The sequence below is a fragment of the Tenrec ecaudatus genome, chromosome 13, assembly GCF_050624435.1.
Source record: "Tenrec ecaudatus isolate mTenEca1 chromosome 13, mTenEca1.hap1, whole genome shotgun sequence".
Taxonomy (NCBI): Eukaryota; Metazoa; Chordata; class Mammalia; order Afrosoricida; family Tenrecidae; genus Tenrec; species Tenrec ecaudatus.
Window position 1 is genome coordinate 30255997 of NC_134542.1, and position 18567 is coordinate 30274563.

The 18567-nt window shown below is 42.7% G+C and overlaps 1 protein-coding gene across 3 annotated transcripts in view; it reads right to left on the reverse strand.

Annotated features, from left to right (window-relative positions):
• The window catches only part of PTH2R (parathyroid hormone 2 receptor), a 137208-nt gene that overhangs the window by 11731 nt on the left and 106910 nt on the right, over positions 1–18567 (reverse strand). For all 3 annotated transcript variants that reach the window (XM_075529629.1, XM_075529628.1, XM_075529630.1), the window contains 2 exons: positions 7940–8006; positions 514–608 (listed from right to left, as the gene is read on the reverse strand). In XM_075529629.1, the coding sequence (XP_075385744.1) occupies positions 514–608; positions 7940–8006 (162 nt within the window). The remainder of the gene's footprint in view (positions 1–513; positions 609–7939; positions 8007–18567) is intronic.

Below are 18567 nucleotides of genomic sequence, written 5' to 3' on the forward strand. Positions count from 1 at the left end.
CTTGGCAGAAATGGACAAAAATATGTTGGCAGTGACCTGCAGCCCTCAAAATCTTTTCTTTGGCAAAGATTGAATAGGGCATCTTCCCCACGCTGAATGAGAACAGTGAAAAGTCCCTTAAACTGACAGTGGATAGGGACTAATTGCATGGAAAGATTTAGAACAATCCAAGGTGTTCCTACTCTCGGTTTTAAGTTATGACACATTGCTTTTAAAATACAGACAAAATTGTCTGCCAAAGTTTTCAGCAAGAGATTTTTTTGTGGGTTAAAAAGGTTTATGGGAACACGCCAATTTGCCAAGAACAGATAACATTTACCTAGAATTGAAGCACAATGGGTAAGTTTGGGGGCATTTTGTCATTAAATGTATTTAACTTTTCAGCTAAATCGCACTGAATCAAAGTATGTATTCACATGTTTAATCTCCTAAAGACATCAAATTAATCTACATCTGTCTCTTTAAATAATTAACCAAGCCTCTCTCCGATAGGGATACCCATCATGGAATTACCTGTATTGCTTTCTGGTGTCATGTCCCACGGCATTGGTCTCCCGGATTTTGGTAGCCAGAACTCTAACTGTATTCAGAAAGATAATAAAATTCAGCTGCAAGAGAAGATAATATTACAAAGCTTCATTATGTTAGTCTTCGAGAAATTTCATTAAAATATACATAAATTGAACTTTCTTGCATTCAAAGCCGGAAAATTACTCATTCCCTACATGTGAATGAGAGCATCTGAAATGAGATGTTAGAAAGAAAATGGTTCCTGATATATCCCCATGAATGAGAAGAGAGAGTGCTTCCACATTGCTAGGCACAAATATCAAGGATGACCTTCCAGGAATCCACAGGGAATCTCCAAGTCAAAGTTCAGATGGAGCCCTGCTGGAGCCTGGTACGACAAAGCATAATAGAGATGGACCCTGCCGTGGCTTTTTAAATTCACTTCCATCGAGAGAGAAGTAGTAGCATTGTTTGGTGTGGAGTAGATAGGAAATATAAAGGCCTCTGATTAAAAGGGGAATAAGCTGCTAAGTAAGAAAAGACCCACTGTTTGACAGTTGTGGAATTTGGTGTTTTATTCCTGTGGACATTAATGAAAGGAGTAAATGGGATGAGCCCTTTTATGTCAGAAGGCTTTAAAGATCATTGAAGAGGCTTGTAAGGAAGTGAAAGTCTCAGTCCGCAGCATCCTCTCTTTCCGGGCTGAGGTCCAGAAATCACTAATGCTTAGCAACAATACTCACATGGAGGAGTAGGTGTTTGTTAAATCTTGTCCATCTTTTCCAGAATTTGGAGACTCTGTCACAAGGTAATGCATTCTCCAGACCAGCTGGTCCTCTGCGTCAGTCCCCATTGTCCTCTTTGCCCCTCCACCATGAGGAGCCTATAGACTCCTCTCACCAATTTCCTAAAAGCTGGGGCTTGTCAGTACAGCCCTCAGACCTCAGGGCAGGGCAGAGATGTGTGGTGAGCCAGTGAAAGAACAATGCTAAAATTTCTAGATTATTAACAGCCACCAATTACTGGGTACTCCCTCATTTAGATCCTCACATCATCGTGGGCAGTCTCTTTGGGCATCTCCGTTTGCAGTGGATGAAAAAACTCTAGCTCAAATTGATTCGCCCTAGGGCTCCTGTGGGTTGGGATGAACTTACTGGCTTTGGGTTATACAATCCCATGTGGGCTTGTGGCCTAGGCATTGGGCCGCTACCTGCAAGGTTGGTGGTTCAAAATGACCAGCTGCTCCACAAGAGCAAGATGAGGTTGTCCATTCCCTTAAAATGTATGGCCTCAGAAGTCCTGTATAGGGACACTATGCGTCCCATTCAACTGGATGGAGGGGGGGGGTTGTTTATTTGTTTTTACATATCTAATGTAACCTTCTTGGAGGAAAATATTTGCTTAAAGGTCTGCTCCAGTTAATCGAAGGCAAATCAAAACTAACGAAAGTGACTATACAGAAATAGTCAAGCCTGGAAAACTTAGGATGGATTCTATGCAAGTGAGGCTATCGACCTATAAACATAGCACTATCTTCTTTCGAGTTTAAAAAGTGGTTTCCCTCTATAGAATATGTTTGAACTTGGTGAGCTGTGCCTTGGCCCAGCACCATCTCTATCCCCATTGCATAGACCAGAAACTAGTTCAGAGATGTTAAACTCCTTTTCCTACCTCCACATGGCTAATGAAAACGGGGAGTGGGCTCAGATCTTCCCGACTCTAGACTGCACACCCTGTCATGTTGCCATCTGAAAGGGTTAATACAATTTTAGAGCGCCCTGTAGACTGTTTTTAAGAACTGAAACAACCTAACACTTTGGCTTTACAAAAGGCATTTAATGCACCTGGCCTGCTCCTCCCGTATTTCTTCCTCAGTTACAGGTGAACCATGGCCTTTCACATTGGTCTCCTTGGGGCTCTATTTACAGTTTTAATAGAGAACAGATCAAATGGACATAAGGCCTAATTAAAATTAAAGATAGCATTCAAGAGAAAAAAAGTGATCAGAGAAACAATTCATTCCAATGTCCCATGCATCGTTAAAGAGTTCGTGAAATGTATGAAGAGAAATGTGGTGTGAATTTGCTCTAATTGAGAGAAAAACAAAACTGAGAGAAGTGATTAAAATCAGATTTGCATGCAGTAGGTTTAATCTGCATAATATGCAAGAGAAGTGTTTCACTAACAAGCGCTGATTTAGCTATATTCCTCTGAGAAAGAGTATTTAGTCTGCAATTGGCTTGCAAACGAGCAGTGTCAATATGGAGATTAGTCTAAAGCAGCAGGCTCTCAATCTGTGGATAGAGACCCCTTTGGGGGTCGAACAACCCTTTCACAGGGGTCACCTGATTCATAACAGTAGCAAAATTACAGTGATGAAGTAGCAACAAAAATAATTTTAGGGTTGGGGGTCACCACCACATGAGGAACCGTGTTAAAGGGTCGCGGCGTTAGGAAGGTTGAGAACCACTGGTAGCAGCCGGAAGTTTTCTCGTAAGTCAATTTACTGACCAGAACGCGGTGATTTTATCCTGTGACCTTGCACCCACACCTGTGTCATTTCTCACGCCCACGGCACAAAGGAAAATCATGGGAAATTATCTGGTTTGTCATTCTTGGAGCCTAAGTAAATTTTCCTTAGAGGCTCTCCCAACCACATAACTTATAAAGTAAGATTTTTTAAAAAACCAGTATGATGAAATGTTTTAATTGACAGTATATAGAAATATTCTTCTGGACAAGAGAAACAAGTATTTTAGATAGTCAATCATGTTCCTTTAACTCTTAAAAAGAGATAGAAGGAACTGTGATCATGTCGATTCCGTGTCATAGGGGCCCGGTGTAGGGTATCTGAGACTGAAAATCTGTGTAGGAGTAGACAGCCTCATCTTTCCTCCCAGGAGCAGCTAGTGAGTTTGAACCACTGACCTGGCAATTAGTAGCTCAACACATAATGCACTATACCACCCGGCATCCTTATAAGGAAAAATCTTTAAAATAAGCTCACTCTCTGGTGTCCACATAATTCATAGGTTCTCAAATTTACTGAGCCTATGACCCCCTTTCCAAAACAAAATATTCCTCAGTGCCCTGCTGGCATTTAAAACATTTGTATGATAGCCCATCATCCAAGATCAAGTCTACGTATCTGCTTCTGCGCCCTCTACCAGTTGTTCCTGTGCCCCTTGGAGGTGTTATCACCCAGCATGAGAGACACATAGCAAATGGAAAAGCCTAGAAGTTGTATAACTTCTATCAACGTCATCCTTATAAAGTGATAGAAAAAAATCTGAAGCAAATTCTGGAAGCTCTAACATTTTCACAGAAGCAAGATTCTACAGCCACTTTATCATATTGTTAAATAACATTTCTATAGCCACTTACAGGATATGATGAGTCAGATGTAAAGCCATTTATCAGAAAAGCTATCTACTTAAAGTCACTTACTAGGGCAAAACTTTTCCAAAATTAATAGAGCCCTTTCAGTATAATCTAGTTCTTACAAAACCTAGGAAATCATTGTGCTACGTTCAATTTTAGTTCCTACCATTCCCAACTCCAAATCTGTACTGAGAGCTGTGGAAAACCCCAAAATTCCATTCTCTCGATAAGGGCCCGTGGACGTTCAACTCTTACAAACTGCTCCACCTTCAAAAATTCCATTTGTCTCATCTATCCCTTAGTAATCCTGACCACATTTTATCAGCTCTTACGCCCACACAGACACATGTGCAATGATTAGAATTTACAGTGCCGTACTAGCTGACACAAAAATTAAATGAAGGATGACTCACTTTAGATTTAAAATTCTGAGCAAATATTTTGTGATTGTATACATCACAAAAGACCCTCCTGCATGCCATGCAGGAGTAGAAAATAAACAAATCTTACATCCTAAGGTTAACACACGAAGAAAAACACAAATATAGTAATAAAAATGGAAAGGTGTCATTGCCCTAAATTCAGGAGCCACTTTGATACATCTCGGGATGCAAGTGAAAAGACCATTGAGCTGATTGCATTAAAAATACACATTATCGCTGTTTGTCTTGTGACCTTTATCTTGTGAGACTTTCGTTTCTCTCTCTGAAATAAGAGGTTACACAAAGTGGATTCAGGTCTGCAATTCAACATGCTTGGTGCTTTTTCTCCTCTCCGTGGTGCCAGCTCCCCCAGAATATCCATTTGGCAGTATACGTTTATTAGCACGATGTGCCAGGAACTTTATTAGCTTCTAGAAACACAAGATATATATATATAATGGCTCGTGCCCACACAAGCCTTTCGTGTAGTGTGGAAGACAACCAGAAACATTATACATTGTCAGGAGTATTAATCAGGGAAAAGGCTACTGAGCCTGAAGGTTATCAGGCCAAACCAAAGAGTTGCCGTGAGGTCGATTGCAACCCCTAGCCAGCCCCTCGGTGTCCGAGTAAAGCTGGCCCATGTGGCTTCTTTTTCAGAGGAAAATCACCAGGCCTTTCTTCTGAGGAGCCTCGAGAGTCTAGACATACCTGAGCTGCCCACCGTTAGGTCAGCAGCCAAATGTGTCCATTATTTGTACCACCCAGAAAACCCTGAAGGTTATAATAAACACAAAAAAGCCTCACTGCCATCAAATTAATTCCAGGCTTATAGTACAAGAAACCAAGCTCACTGCCATCAAATGAGTTTGGCGACTTCCAGCAATCCTATGGGACAGGGCAGAACTGCCCCTTTGAGTTTCCCAAACTGTAACTTGTTACAGCAGTGGAAAGCCCTGCCTTTCTCCCATGGAATGGCTGGTGGATTCAAACTGCCGATCTTGAGGATTGCTGCCCAATGCTTACCCACTACACCACCAGGAGCCTAGTGAGTGGCTATCCTTACACCAGGCATTTATTTTAAAGGAAAATTAGAATAGCTACTACTTAATAGGGCAATGTACCAGCCACTGTTTCAAAAGCAATCTGATTGCTAATTAATCAGCAATGCCAACCCTGGATTTAAATACCTTGCCCAGTCTGGTTTGCACAATAACATTTCAGCATGCACACTCCGGAGGCCTATCTATCTGGGGCTGTGACCGAGGCAGCCGGGGCAGACAGGGTGCTCCTAAGGTTTGTGACACATTTGACCTCGCTCCCTAGAGAGGGTATAACCCCCACGCCCAACACTCACAGGAAGCAGCCCAGGGCACACACAAAAAAGCAAAAAACCTCACTGTCACTCAGCCAGTTCTGAATTCTGACTCACAGTGACCCTATACGCAGCACGGAACCACCCCCCTTTTGGTTTCTGAGACTATATGACTTGACAAGAACAGAAAGCCTCGTCAATGCCCCACGGAGTGGTGGGTGGATTCAAACAGCTGACCTTGCTATTAGTGGTCCAACTGCTATGCCGCAAGGGCTCCGGCCAACGCAAATGCACAGGTCCTAACTTACTAGCTGGCTAGTTTGGCTGGCAAGTCAAGGAGGGGCAGAAAATGCAATGAAGAACCAGTCTTTTTTTTTTTTAAATCAAATATTTATAGAATTCAGAAATGGGGCTCCCATGGGAAGCAGAGAAGTGCCAGTTAAAATAAGAACATTAGACTTTCTCCCCTGGCACAGGGACTGCAGCATCAAGCTCAGACATGAGCTCACTGGTGAGGACGCTGCAGGACGGGCTAGTGCTACTCTGCAGTGCCCAGGAACCGGAAGTCATGGCTTACTGTGTTTCAATAGAAGCTGATTCCTAGAAAGTCTTTTCTGGAAAATTAGCAAAGTGACAGCTTACCAGCCTTTTCAAAATCTAAACACCTATTTCTTGATTACAACGTAAAAAAAAGCCTTTTGATTTGGTGGGGGAAATGTAGGTGATTTTTTAAAAGCTTGATAATAGGCCAAATATAACCTTTAATCCTACCAACAAGAGATGATAATTAGATCATTTTGGTAGATCAGACAAATGGGGTACTAGACTTTATGGGACTGGCAAAAGGTATATATTAAAGGGGCTTGGGAAGAGCATTCCCTATGTGAGCTGAGGTAGACTGAGGCCTCAGGGTGGCAGCCAGAGACTGGAATCCCCGCAGCTAAACTCTCTCTGGACATCTGTGGACTAGGCAGCCACTTACAGTCTTAGTATTATTTTTTACCCAAGAACACATATCTATTTGTTTCCAAATGTACACCCCAGACATTACTTTGAGGAGAGACGAGGTGGTCAGAGCAAGCCTGTCTGAAGAGGGTACCTTCAACCTGAGGCTGGCAGACGTCATGTGATAGGTTTGTGTGCCAACTTGGCACCTGGAAGAAGACATGGGTGAAGTGTAGCCTGTCAATCAGGTCTGAGCTGATGACACCCCCCCTCTCTCTCTGCCTTCACCTTCCTGTTGATGAGCCATGGTAAGACCTGTGTGAGCCCTGGGATGCGCCCATTGCCATTGGATCCACGCAACACTGCACCCACTGGCCTTCCCACGCTCAGGATCATTACATGTGGCTGTGTCAGTCTGAAGAGGGATTTATGGACTAGCATTGGACTTATGGGCTTGATCTGGACTGGGCTGGGAGGTTTGCTTGACATGTAATTACTTCTTGATAAAAAGCCCTCTCTTACATATACATGCGTGTCCATGGATTTTTTTCTCTAGTCAACCTGGCCTGACACATGTAGGTATTAGCAAGGTGATGGCCAGGGTGAATAATATGCCTATCCCACAGAACAGCACATGCAAAGCTTTATGGTGGGAAACAAATGCAAGGAGCTGAAAGGTGGTTACAGGGCAAAGATGAGATGGCATGGAACAGGAGAAGGGTCATGTCTTGCAAGATGGGAGGGTTTAGGAGGGACTCTCTCGTGGAAATGAGTAGAATGTATTCCCATTGTAAATAGAAAGCCCACAAAATGTCAACAGTCAGTTCTTGGTTTCCTAGGTCTTCTCAGACCCAGTGCTGGGGCTTACAGAGACCCTCACCCAGCACACTCTCATCATTGCCTGACTGTCACACTGCCGTACTGAACTGATCCAACCCATCCTTCTATTACCGTCAGTAAGTCTTTCTGAAAGAGAAACCTGAACCCGAAGTGAAATGCTTTGAAATCTCAGTTCTTCAGTGAGGTGGATGGTTAGGCTCTGTGTCAATGTGGCTGAGCCAGGATTCTCAATGGCTGGGCAGTTAGGGCCTGGTAATCCCCCTGGTGTGGTCAAACACAGTCAACTTCAAGATGGAATCGGCCATCCTATGCATGTTCTAAATAGCTTGAAGCCCCCAGAACTGCCCCCACCCTCCAGCTGGCTCCTTAAAGGGAGAGCATGTGCTTTCAGCACAGGGAGAGCCTATCTCGGACCCCGACTCTCCCAGTAGCTATGGCTGTGCACAGACACTTTCCCAAACCTATTGTAAAGTGGTTTTTACTCTGTCACCTTTTCTCCTTAAACTATACCAGCTTTTGCACTTACCCCTATAGCTGCTAGGATTGGAGCTTGATAAATCCACTTAATGTCTCCAGCATTAAGATCCCAGCACCTGAGACAGGAGAAAGAGCTTTTGTGAATAAACTGGAGAAATCGAAGGGCAGTAAACATTACGTAGCATTTTAAGTGTTACCAGAAAACTCAGATCACAAGCTTCTAATTAAAAAGCTAAGAGAACCCTTCCTCACCTCACCCCACCCCCAATAAAGAAATAATTTTATCTGAACATATGCATGCTAATAGGGGACCCCATGTGTCAAGGGTCCTTGACCCCATGCCATGAACAAGCCCTTAGGGACAAGTTGCGGTCCGGTGTCACCAAGTCAGTTCCAGCTCATCGTCACCTAACACACAACAAAACCAAACCCTACTGCCCCCTCCTCACAAGTGTAGCTATGCTGTGCCCATGGTTGCCATCACTGTGCCAACCCATCTCCTTCGGGACTCGCTGCAGAGAAGTCGAGTGTTAGAGACACTGGGAGATCATTTTGATCTTGACGAATGTCAAAACCGCATTGCTAGAAGCACAAAAATATCACTGTCTTCTAAACGTGGTGCCTGGGCAGAAAGATGTGCCAGGCTTCCATAAAGATTTACAGTCTTGGAAACTCCACGGGCTAGTTCTAGTCTCTCTTATAGGATCACTTCAAATCAATAATTGGATTTTTTTGGTTTGAAAATGTGGTACGGCAGTTTTAAAAAAAACACTTTCGTGTGGTTGGGGTGTAGTCTTCAGGACGAATTCATTCCCCATTCAGCAGCTGATGCGCATTTTGCTTTGCCATCTTAGTTGCAATCCCCCCAGCAGACAGACTTTGGACTCATGTAAAAGCACTTCCACCTTGGATTCCCTTTCCAGTTGCCCGCCTTGCCTGCTCTTGCCTGTCTCCTGAACTTAGTTTGGGTGAAAATACTGCCCTTGGCCCCAGGAGTGTGGATGCTCCTGAGACCGCATTCCTCCTGGGTGTTACAGATGAAAGGACTCCCTGGAGAGGCTTCAGTCCCAGATTTAGGGGGTTTCTATGGACCACCATCTTGGAGTTTCTAGCAAACCAGAAGTCTCATCTTTTCTAATATTTTTCAACTCTTTGTTGTGAATTGAGGTTTACAGAGCAGATTGATTCACCATCAAACAACTCAGTCACATTTGGTTTCGTCTCTTGTATTGCCCTGCACCATGCATCTCCCGTTCCGCCTCCTTTCTAACCCTGCGGGAGGTTGTTCTTGGGGAAATGCCACCTCCCCTCTTGAGCTCAGTGGCTCATTATTCTAAGGTGTGGCTATTTCATCGGATTCTTCCCCTTATAGACCAATCAATAGTGCCGTGAGGAATCAGAATGAACCCAATGGGAGTTGCCTTGGGGTTTTATTGTTGGGCTGAAATTGTTTTGAATTGTCTTCTACATTTTCTCTCCCTCTGTCCAGAATCTTCTACTGTGATCCTAATCAGAGTGATTTACTAGTGACAGCTGGGCACTGCTCAGTTCTTCTGGTCTCAGATTAGTGGAGGTTTGGTTTGCTCTGATCCAATAATCCTTCAGACTATATGTTTCCTTGAGTCTTTATTTTCTTCCCTCTTCTGTGCTCTAGATGACGAGAAACCAATAACTGCATCTTGGGTGGGTGATACATATGTTTACTATGGCTGGGATAAGACATAATAGAGACAATCCTCTCCCTTTGAGAAGTTACAGTGATTTTCATTTTTTTAATCATTTTATTGGGGGCACTTACAGCTCTTATAATATTCCATACATCAATTGTATCAAGCATATTTGTACATGTGTTGCCATCATCATTTTCTAAACATTTACTTTCTATTTGAGCCATTGGTTTGAGCTCCTCTGTTTTAGCCTTCTCCCCTCCTCCCTTCATGACCCCTTTATAAATTATAAATTATTAGTGTATTCATATCTTACACCGAATGCTGTCTTCCTTCACTCATGGTTTCTGTTGTTCATTTACCCCTGCCGATGGGGGGGGGTGGTGTGAGTTGGGTTATGTGTCAATCATTGCAATCAGTTCCCCCTTCCTATCTCCTCCCCACACCTTCCCCCTACCCTCGTGGTATCAATACTCCCACTTCTGTTCCTGAGGGGTTTATCTGACCTGGACTCCATGTGTTCTGAAGTCTTATCTGTACCAATGCACATGCTCCAGTGTAGCTAGAACTGAAAGGCAGGACTGGGGTCATGATAGTGGGGGAGTGGGGAGATGAGGAAGCCGCAAAGAGGAATAGTGTGTTTTCACTGATGCTATACTGCACCCTGGTTGACTCATCTATTCCTTATACCCTTCTGTTGGGGAGAGTCTCTTATCTACAGGTGGGTTGGGGGTCTCTGTTCCAACCCCCCTCATTCTCAACAATATGTTCTTTTGTTTTAGTTTGGTTTTTAGGGGTCTTCTGGTGCCTGTTACCTGATTCTGTCGACACCTCATGATCTCACAGGCTGGTTTGCTTCTTCTGTGTGGGCTTGTTGCTTCTCTGTTAGATGGCCATTTGTTTAACTTCAAGCCTTTAAGACCCCAGATGCTATAACTTTTGATAGCCAGGCACCATCAGCTTTCTTCACATTTGCTTATGCACCCATTTTGTCTTCAGCGATCACAGAATGACAGGTTGTTAGAACAAAGTGTTCTTGCATTGAGGGAGGGCTTAAGCAGAGTCCCCAAGTCTGTCTACTTTCTCAATGAATTTCCATATAAATATATGTACATAGGCCAATACCTCTATTTTTATGAATTAATAGATTTACATAAGTGCACACCTATGTTTTTACCTCTATCCATAGTTTTGTCTCCTAGATCAGTCCTCTGTTCCCTTTTACTTTCCACCTGCCCCACCATCATGCTCACTCTTCTTCTGCCTCTTAGTAATTGCTCTCAGCTAGATTGCTGTTGCTCCAACACCCCAGGATCTCTCCATCCACCTCATTGCTGCTCATAATTCCCTAGTTGTTCCCGTCTATGGTGTTGTTTGCTCACCGTTCCTTTCCCCTGCCGCCTCCTCCCCCCAAGTCCCTCCAGAACTGTCAGTCCGATGCTTTCTCCTCAAGCTTGCTTCCCATGTCTATCTTATATAGGTAGGCAAAACAACAATAACAGAGACAAAAAAAAACAGAAAACAAAAGATTGAATAAAAATGAAAAAGAAAACAAAATAGAAAAAAAAAAGTAAGAAGTGCAAATCCTACAATGATGTGCCAAACCTTGAGGGCAAAGTAACCACATGGAGCAACTCATGAACAGAGAGGTCTACAGGGCCAGCCCAATAAGAGGCGAACCGGCACACACTCAGCCCACCCTGCCCCCTAGAAATATGTGCTATAGAGGACAACCCTAACCCTACAGATTGGGGAGAGGTGCCGACCAGCCATGCCCAAACAGAAGCAAACCAAGGAAAGAGAGAGTGAGGGACTAGACCCCATACTGGTACAAGTCCTGAGGATGGAGACTCTGCATGGAACTGCTAAGGCACAGAGGACTGTAGGGCTGACAACAGCTCGAGACATGAGGTCCCCTCACTGGAGCACACAGCATCAGAGGACAGTACTGGGGACACATGCAGGGAGTGAGTCCGGTCTGACCACCCCACAGTGGGGTCAACCAAGAAGGGAACATAACAAATCAGCAATGGAAGCAAAGAAAAATCACAAAACCCCTGAGGAGCTCCTGAAATAGGCATCAGGCTTGGAGGGGCAGTCCCCGAATCCCCCAGGACTAGTGGGGAGATAGTCATAAAAGGTCATTGAACAGACCTGGAATTAGTCATTTTAATTGCTAATGGTAAGTTGTACCACCCAGCCACGATGTGAATTCTTTTATCCACAGAAGTGCGCATTTGCTGAATCTGTTGGCGTGAGTGAGTGACTCTCTGTGGATGGAAACCAGACTCAGACTCACTAGCACCGAGTCTAGGATGACTCATGGCAACCTCACAGAACCAAGGAGAACTGTCCCATGGGTTTCCGAGACAGCAATTCTTTAAGGGAGTAGAAAGCGTCGTCTCTCTCCCGAGGAGTGGCTGGTGATGAACTGCTGACCTTGTGGTTGGCCTCCCAAAGTATAACGGACACTGACCAGGATTTCCATATATTTATTCTTTTTTCAGTACGCATTTCACTGCATATGAACATGTGGTTCTGTGACTTTCCCCTGGAACTGGCATGGCATCTTACAGATGCCCTCATGTTCAATGACAGGCATCTTGTAGTTGTATGAAATTCATGATTTCATCTTTATTTTTTTAAAGTTGTTATAATTGTTGTGTTTAGTTTCTGCTTCCCTGTTGCCCCACCTTGAATGGAAGTCCTACATGGTGAGGAATCATGTTGTTTTTGTTCTTTGATGTAGACGTGTCTATAACACAAAACTCAATAAATGTTTGTTTAATTAAGTCGATTTGAATTTAATTCAAAGTAAGTTTCATTTAACCTCAATCAATCTGACCTGTACTGATAAAAGTCTTATAATATAAAAATCATAAAACTGACTAAAACCAGTGTCACTGAAACTTTGATGTATAACCTTAGATAAAATGTTTAATTAAAACAATTTAAACTAAAGCTTTCTATTTCTCTTTTTGAATAAAGCTCAGCACTGCTCGCGACAATAGTCAATAATACATAGAAATCTCAGAGATATAATTTTTAAATCATAAATGATAAACAGATCAAGAAGCTATTTTTTTTTTGTTAATTCATGAGCAAGTTAAGGATTGTTTTAAAACATTTCAAATAATCCCTGAAGGGAACTCATTGGTAACATGTTATCTGATGATTATATTCTTCTAAAATTTAGTACATTCTCATTTCAAAAAAAAAATCCAAACTACCTAAAAAGACATACATTGAGACATATTGGAATATTAGGATTGATATTAACTCTGCCCCCGTCCATCTCCCCACAGCCAACATCTTTTATTACAGTATCATACACCTTCCCCGTGTTTCCTTACGCACACACAAACAAGCATGTGACATTCTTCGTCCCGCTTCACACAAAAATGTACTACATGCCCTATTCGACAACTTAACTTTTTTCCTTCAAGAGTATGTTTGGTAAGCTTTTGTATCCAAGTATCCAGAGACCTCAGTAGTACAGCATTTCCTGCCACAGTTAATTCATCAGTCCAAAGCTAACTGTGGTCAAGCCAGTTGGAATGTGCCAAGTCAGTGGAGGTGGAGTCCGAATAACACGAAACTCTGAGACAGAGAAATTTTATGCGTGCACTTTACCGAAAGTTTTCTAGCGCTGTACATAGGCATCTCTTTTTACATTATTCAGCCAGACGAGGAAGATAAAGGACAATGTTACTGCAGCTGTGTGGGATGTGTAGCAGACTCCCCTAAAAATAAAAAATTCTATCATAAAGAAGATGACATGTGTTATATGAATATAAATTAAAGATTGATTCACTAGCTACAAATCTCTTAGATGCCATACATTTTCCTTTAGGCTTTTGACATTTGGGAACTATCTGTACAATCTTTCTTTACCTCGGTGAGATTTCATCGTGGTTTCTCATGAAGCCCCAGCACACTGGGGCTCAATCATACAATGGCAACCATAAAAAAAATTGCTTGTACTCGGAAGTAGGTCAAAGCTAGCTATGTCTAAAAATAGTAAAATTTTTACTTCAATTATTTTTCCTGTCAAGGTTTCGAATTAGATCTTTAATGGAAGAGAGGCAAGTAAGATTTTAGAATTTTTAAGCAAATACTACTAGTTCTTATTTTTTCACAATTCTTCAATACCCTAGCTCAAACTGTATCGTGAACATGGCCCAGAAATGACATACTCATAGTTTTTCATGAATTTAACACTATATGAAAGGCAAGTAGGGATGTAAGTGAACATTCAGATCTGGAAGATGGAGCACAGAGTGTTAATAGGAAAAAAATGTGTTCTACAGCCCGGTTTACCATCCAAAGCGCACTATTCTCTCAGAGACTGAGGGAATTGTTGGACACTGGTGGTGATAGCAGGTTAAGTGGCAGGCTTTGAACTGCAAGGTGATTGATTCAAAGCCACCAGTCACTACACAGGAGCGAGATGAGGCTCTCAGATTCTGTAAAAATCTACAAATGATAGGGTCACTTCGAGTCAGAATGTACTCCATAGTAGGTTTGAGGTTTTGTTGTTGTTTTAAGACACCATCTCCTCTGCCTCAGCTCACAGCAACCCCTTGTGCAACAGAATGAAACACTATCCAACCCTGCGCCATCCGCACCATTGCTATGTTAGGATCCATGGTTTGCAGCCACTATGTGAAGCTAGCTCTTTGATCGTCTTGTTTTTTGCTAGCCTTCCACTTTACCGAGCATGTTGTCCTTTTCCAGGGATTGGTCTCTCCTGATAACATGACTAAAGTACATGGACATTTCTAAGGTGTCCTTTGGCTGTACTTCTGCCAAGACAGCTTTGTTTGGTTTTCTGGTTCTCGGTCAATATTCTTCACCAATACCATCATTGAAATACATCGATTCTTTTACAGTCTTCCTTATTCACTGTCAATTTTCCCAGGCATATAAGGCAACTGAAAACATCACGGCTGGAGTTGGGTGTGCCTGACTTTGGTTTTGATACTGACTAGAACCTGCATTGTCTCCACAACTCACATAAGAAAAGGAGAGGGACATCAGAGTTTGCTGGCCCTGAGACCCATCCAGATGGTTTTTCAGTAACATTAGAGGATGGCTGAAGAAATTACATCGGGCGCACCTCTGTCCTCCTCTGGCTACACAAAGGAGGAGAAGCCAACTCCACACAAGCCCAAGACTGATCACCATCAGGCAGAGGCCAGACCTGCCTCTAGCCTCCATAGTTTATATGCAAAACCAAGTACCAAATGATGCCCTCGGCTAATTATTGTAGAATTTAATCATGTACTCTGAGTAAACTAGAAAGACATTACATTGCACCGAGAAGTAACACTCTAAAACCTAACCCTACTCTTTTAAAGCAATATTTAGCATCAATTATATTTTGCATTATACTATGTCCCCAATGGAATCCTGGTCTCAAAAGCAATAAAGGTAGCCGTATTTCTTACTTCTCCATTACAGGTACATAATTATTAATGTTTCAAAATATAGTTCGTGATCTTTAAGGAAAAATACTAGATACATTTAAGGACTAATTATGTAATATAAAAATCAGTCTAAGCATATCTGCTTCCTTTCAGTGCATAATCCTTGAAATACATGTTGACTGCATGAATGAGTCAAATTCCTTCTCTACCTTTGCTGGCAGCCTTTGGAGTTTCCTTTGACACTGCCAGTATCTTTGTATAAATACAGCTTTAATGGGAATAATACATATAACTTTAACCATCAATGGTTAACAGATCACAATAGCACAACATGGATAAAAATAAGCCAATATGCAAATCCAATAAGTTCTAGAGCTGAAAGAACCTGATGAATGAGGATGTTTGCCAGACTTTATGATTGCTCAGTAGATGCTTAGGAGATGAGAGAAAAATGACCAAGTGGATCCATAAGAATTGGTCATAAGCATCAGAGAGTTCACTATTGTGATTTCACTCATACGCATATGGAATCACACTGTTTGGGGGGAAATGAGATATGTGTGCATGCACTGCAAGAGAAATATGATGTTATATAACAAAAAGCTCTATACTGATATAACATTGTGGGAATTTGATATGGAAGATTTATACGATGGAGCACCCCTGCTCTCTAGCCGATTCCAATGGATAACCATGTAGGACAAAGGAAAATTGTTCCATAGTGACTGTCTCGGACAAAGCAGAATAATCTAGTTTTCTGAGTTTGTGTCTTTATGAAAGTAGATCACCAGCCCTGGGATTGGACCACAAAACTCTGAGTTGGCAACTGAGCAATTAGAACAACTATATTGTGGTTTTCCTTCCTGAACACCATGAAGTTTAGATATAGTTAATTATCCTGAGAATGAGGAAAGTATGCTGGTAGACAATACTGAATGTCTACAGGCATTACAAATGACACATCAGCTCATATTTCAACCCCCAAAAAAGTAACTTGTTAAAAAGTGATGTTGAGGTAGCACGGAGTCTTTGTTTACACAAATGAAAAATTTGGCAACAGATCTTGTGATGGTTGAACATTATGATTGTTTAAACCGGTTTCGTTGACTGCCCGTGTGAAAAATGGTGACGTGGTAAACATCGTGCTCTTCATTCTCTTACTGTAATAAAAAAATTTTAAGATGTAATGTTTCCTGGAATGTTGATAATCTAACTTGTTCCTGACATAAATACATCTTGAATTTTTAAAAGTGACGGATGATCAGCTATATCTGATTTAGAGAGCAGAAAGAGCTAGAACCAAGTGGAAGAAGGACAAAAGTAGATGTAGTGAAGCAGATTTCTGCCCCACGTCAGAAACTGCATTCAGCATGTACGCCGCACTCCTGGTAGCCAGATGTGTTCAGACTACTGAAGAGTGAGCGGCTGGCAGGGCTATAAAAGGAACCCTCTACAACTCTCCTCCCCCCAAGGAATAAAAATGGACGTGTTTCAATATGCCATCAAAGCCATCACCAGCATGTAATCTGCCTCTGTGTGCAGTATACGGGATTGCCATCTGTGTGGTTGCCCTCTGTGTGCAGTATACGGGATTGGCATCTGTGTGTAGTCCCTCTGTGTGCAGTATACGGGATTGGCATCTGTGTAGTTTCCCTCTGTGTGCAGTATACGGGATTGGCATCTGTGTGCTTTCCCTCTGTGTGCAGTATACGGGATTGGCATCTGTGCGGTTTCCCTCTGTGGGCAGTATACGGGATTGGCATCTGTGGTTTCCCTCTGTGTGCAGTATACGGGATTGGCATCTGTGTGCTTTCCCTCTGTGTGCAGTATACGGGATTGGCATCTGTGTAGTTTGCCTCTGTGTACAGTATACGGGATTGTCATCTGTGTGTAGTCCCTCTGTGTACAGTACACGGGATTGGCATCTGTGTAGTTTCCCTCTGTGTGCAGTATACGGGATTGGCATCTGTGTAGTTTGCCTCTGTGTACAGTATACGGGATTGGCATCTGTGTAGTTTGCCTCTGTGTGCAGTATACGGGATTGGAATCTGTGCAGTTTCCCTCTGTGGGCAGTACACGGGATTGGCATCTGTGTGCTTTCCCTCTGTGTGCAGTATACGGGATTGGCATCTGTGTAGTTTCCCTCTGTGTACAGTATACGGGATTGGCATCTGTGTGCTTTCCCTCTGTGTGCAGTATACGGGATTGGCATCTGTGTAGTTTCCCTCTGTGTACAGTATACGGGATTGGCATCTGTGTGCTTTCCCTCTGTGTGCAGTATACGGGATTGGCATCTGTGTAGTTTGCCTCTGTGTACAGTATACGGGATTGGCATCTGTGTGTAGTCCCTCTGTGTACAGTACACGGGATTGGCATCTGTGTGGTTTCCCTCTGTGTGCAGTATACGGGATTGGCATCTGTGTGTAGTCCCTCTGTGTACAGTACACGGGATTGGCATCTGTGTAGTTTCCCTCTGTGTGCAGTATACGGGATTGGCATCTGTGTAGTTTGCCTCTGTGTGCAGTATACGGGATTGGCATCTGTGCAGTTTCCCTCTGTGGGCAGTACACGGGATTGGCATCTGTGTGGTTTCCCTCTGTGTGCAGTATACGGGATTGGCATCTGTGTGGTTTCCCTCTGTGTGCAGTATACGGGATTGCCATCTGTGTGGTTGCCCTCTGTGTGCAGTATACGGGATTGGCATCTGTGCAGTTTCCCTCTGTGTACAGTATACGGGATTGGCATCTGTGTAGTTTGCCTCTGCGGGCAGTATACAGGATGGGCATCTGGAGCTCAAATGTCTTCCCACCTTGGGCACGACTTTCAGACAGCATTCTCATAAAGGTTATATTCCATTCACTTAAGTTAATATTTGAAAAACTCTGTGAAAAGTACCTCAGTGTGATAAGTCAGCATTAACAATGCCAATTACCATTTCCATTATTACTTTCTTCCAATTTTTCTCTCCAGAGATTAGTAAGTATCTTTGTAAAAATGAAAATTTTCTCTCATTATCACTTGTACTTAAAATATTCCAGTGATTTCTTTTTTCTTCCAGGTCAAGGGCCAAATCATATTAATGGGGCCTATCAGGCTCGGTAAGATCTCGCTCCCATTTCCTTCTCCAGATTCTTTCTTTTTTCCTAACAAGATCCTATTTATTTTTTATTACTAAATAATATTTTTATTGGCCTAGCTTACTCCTTCCCTTCCCATACAGTTGTTATTCAATCCCACTGAGCAGGGCTATACAATCTTCAATGCTATCAACTCCCCCCACCCCACTTCCTATTCCTCCCCACCTCAATTCCCATACCCTCAGGAGACCCTTAGTCCTGTCAGTGTCTCTGAGGGGTCTTCTATTGAGTACCATATACCGAGCAATCTTAAAAGTACAAATGAACATATGCAAATCTGATATGCACACATGTGTACATCATGTAAGAACCACAATAGTAAGGGGAGGGAATCTTAAAGAACTAGAGGATAGAGATGTGGTTCATCAGTGCCACACTGCATCCTGGATTTATCCTCTGTACCATGAGGCCCTTCTAAGAGGGACTGTCCAATTGTCTTGCTGA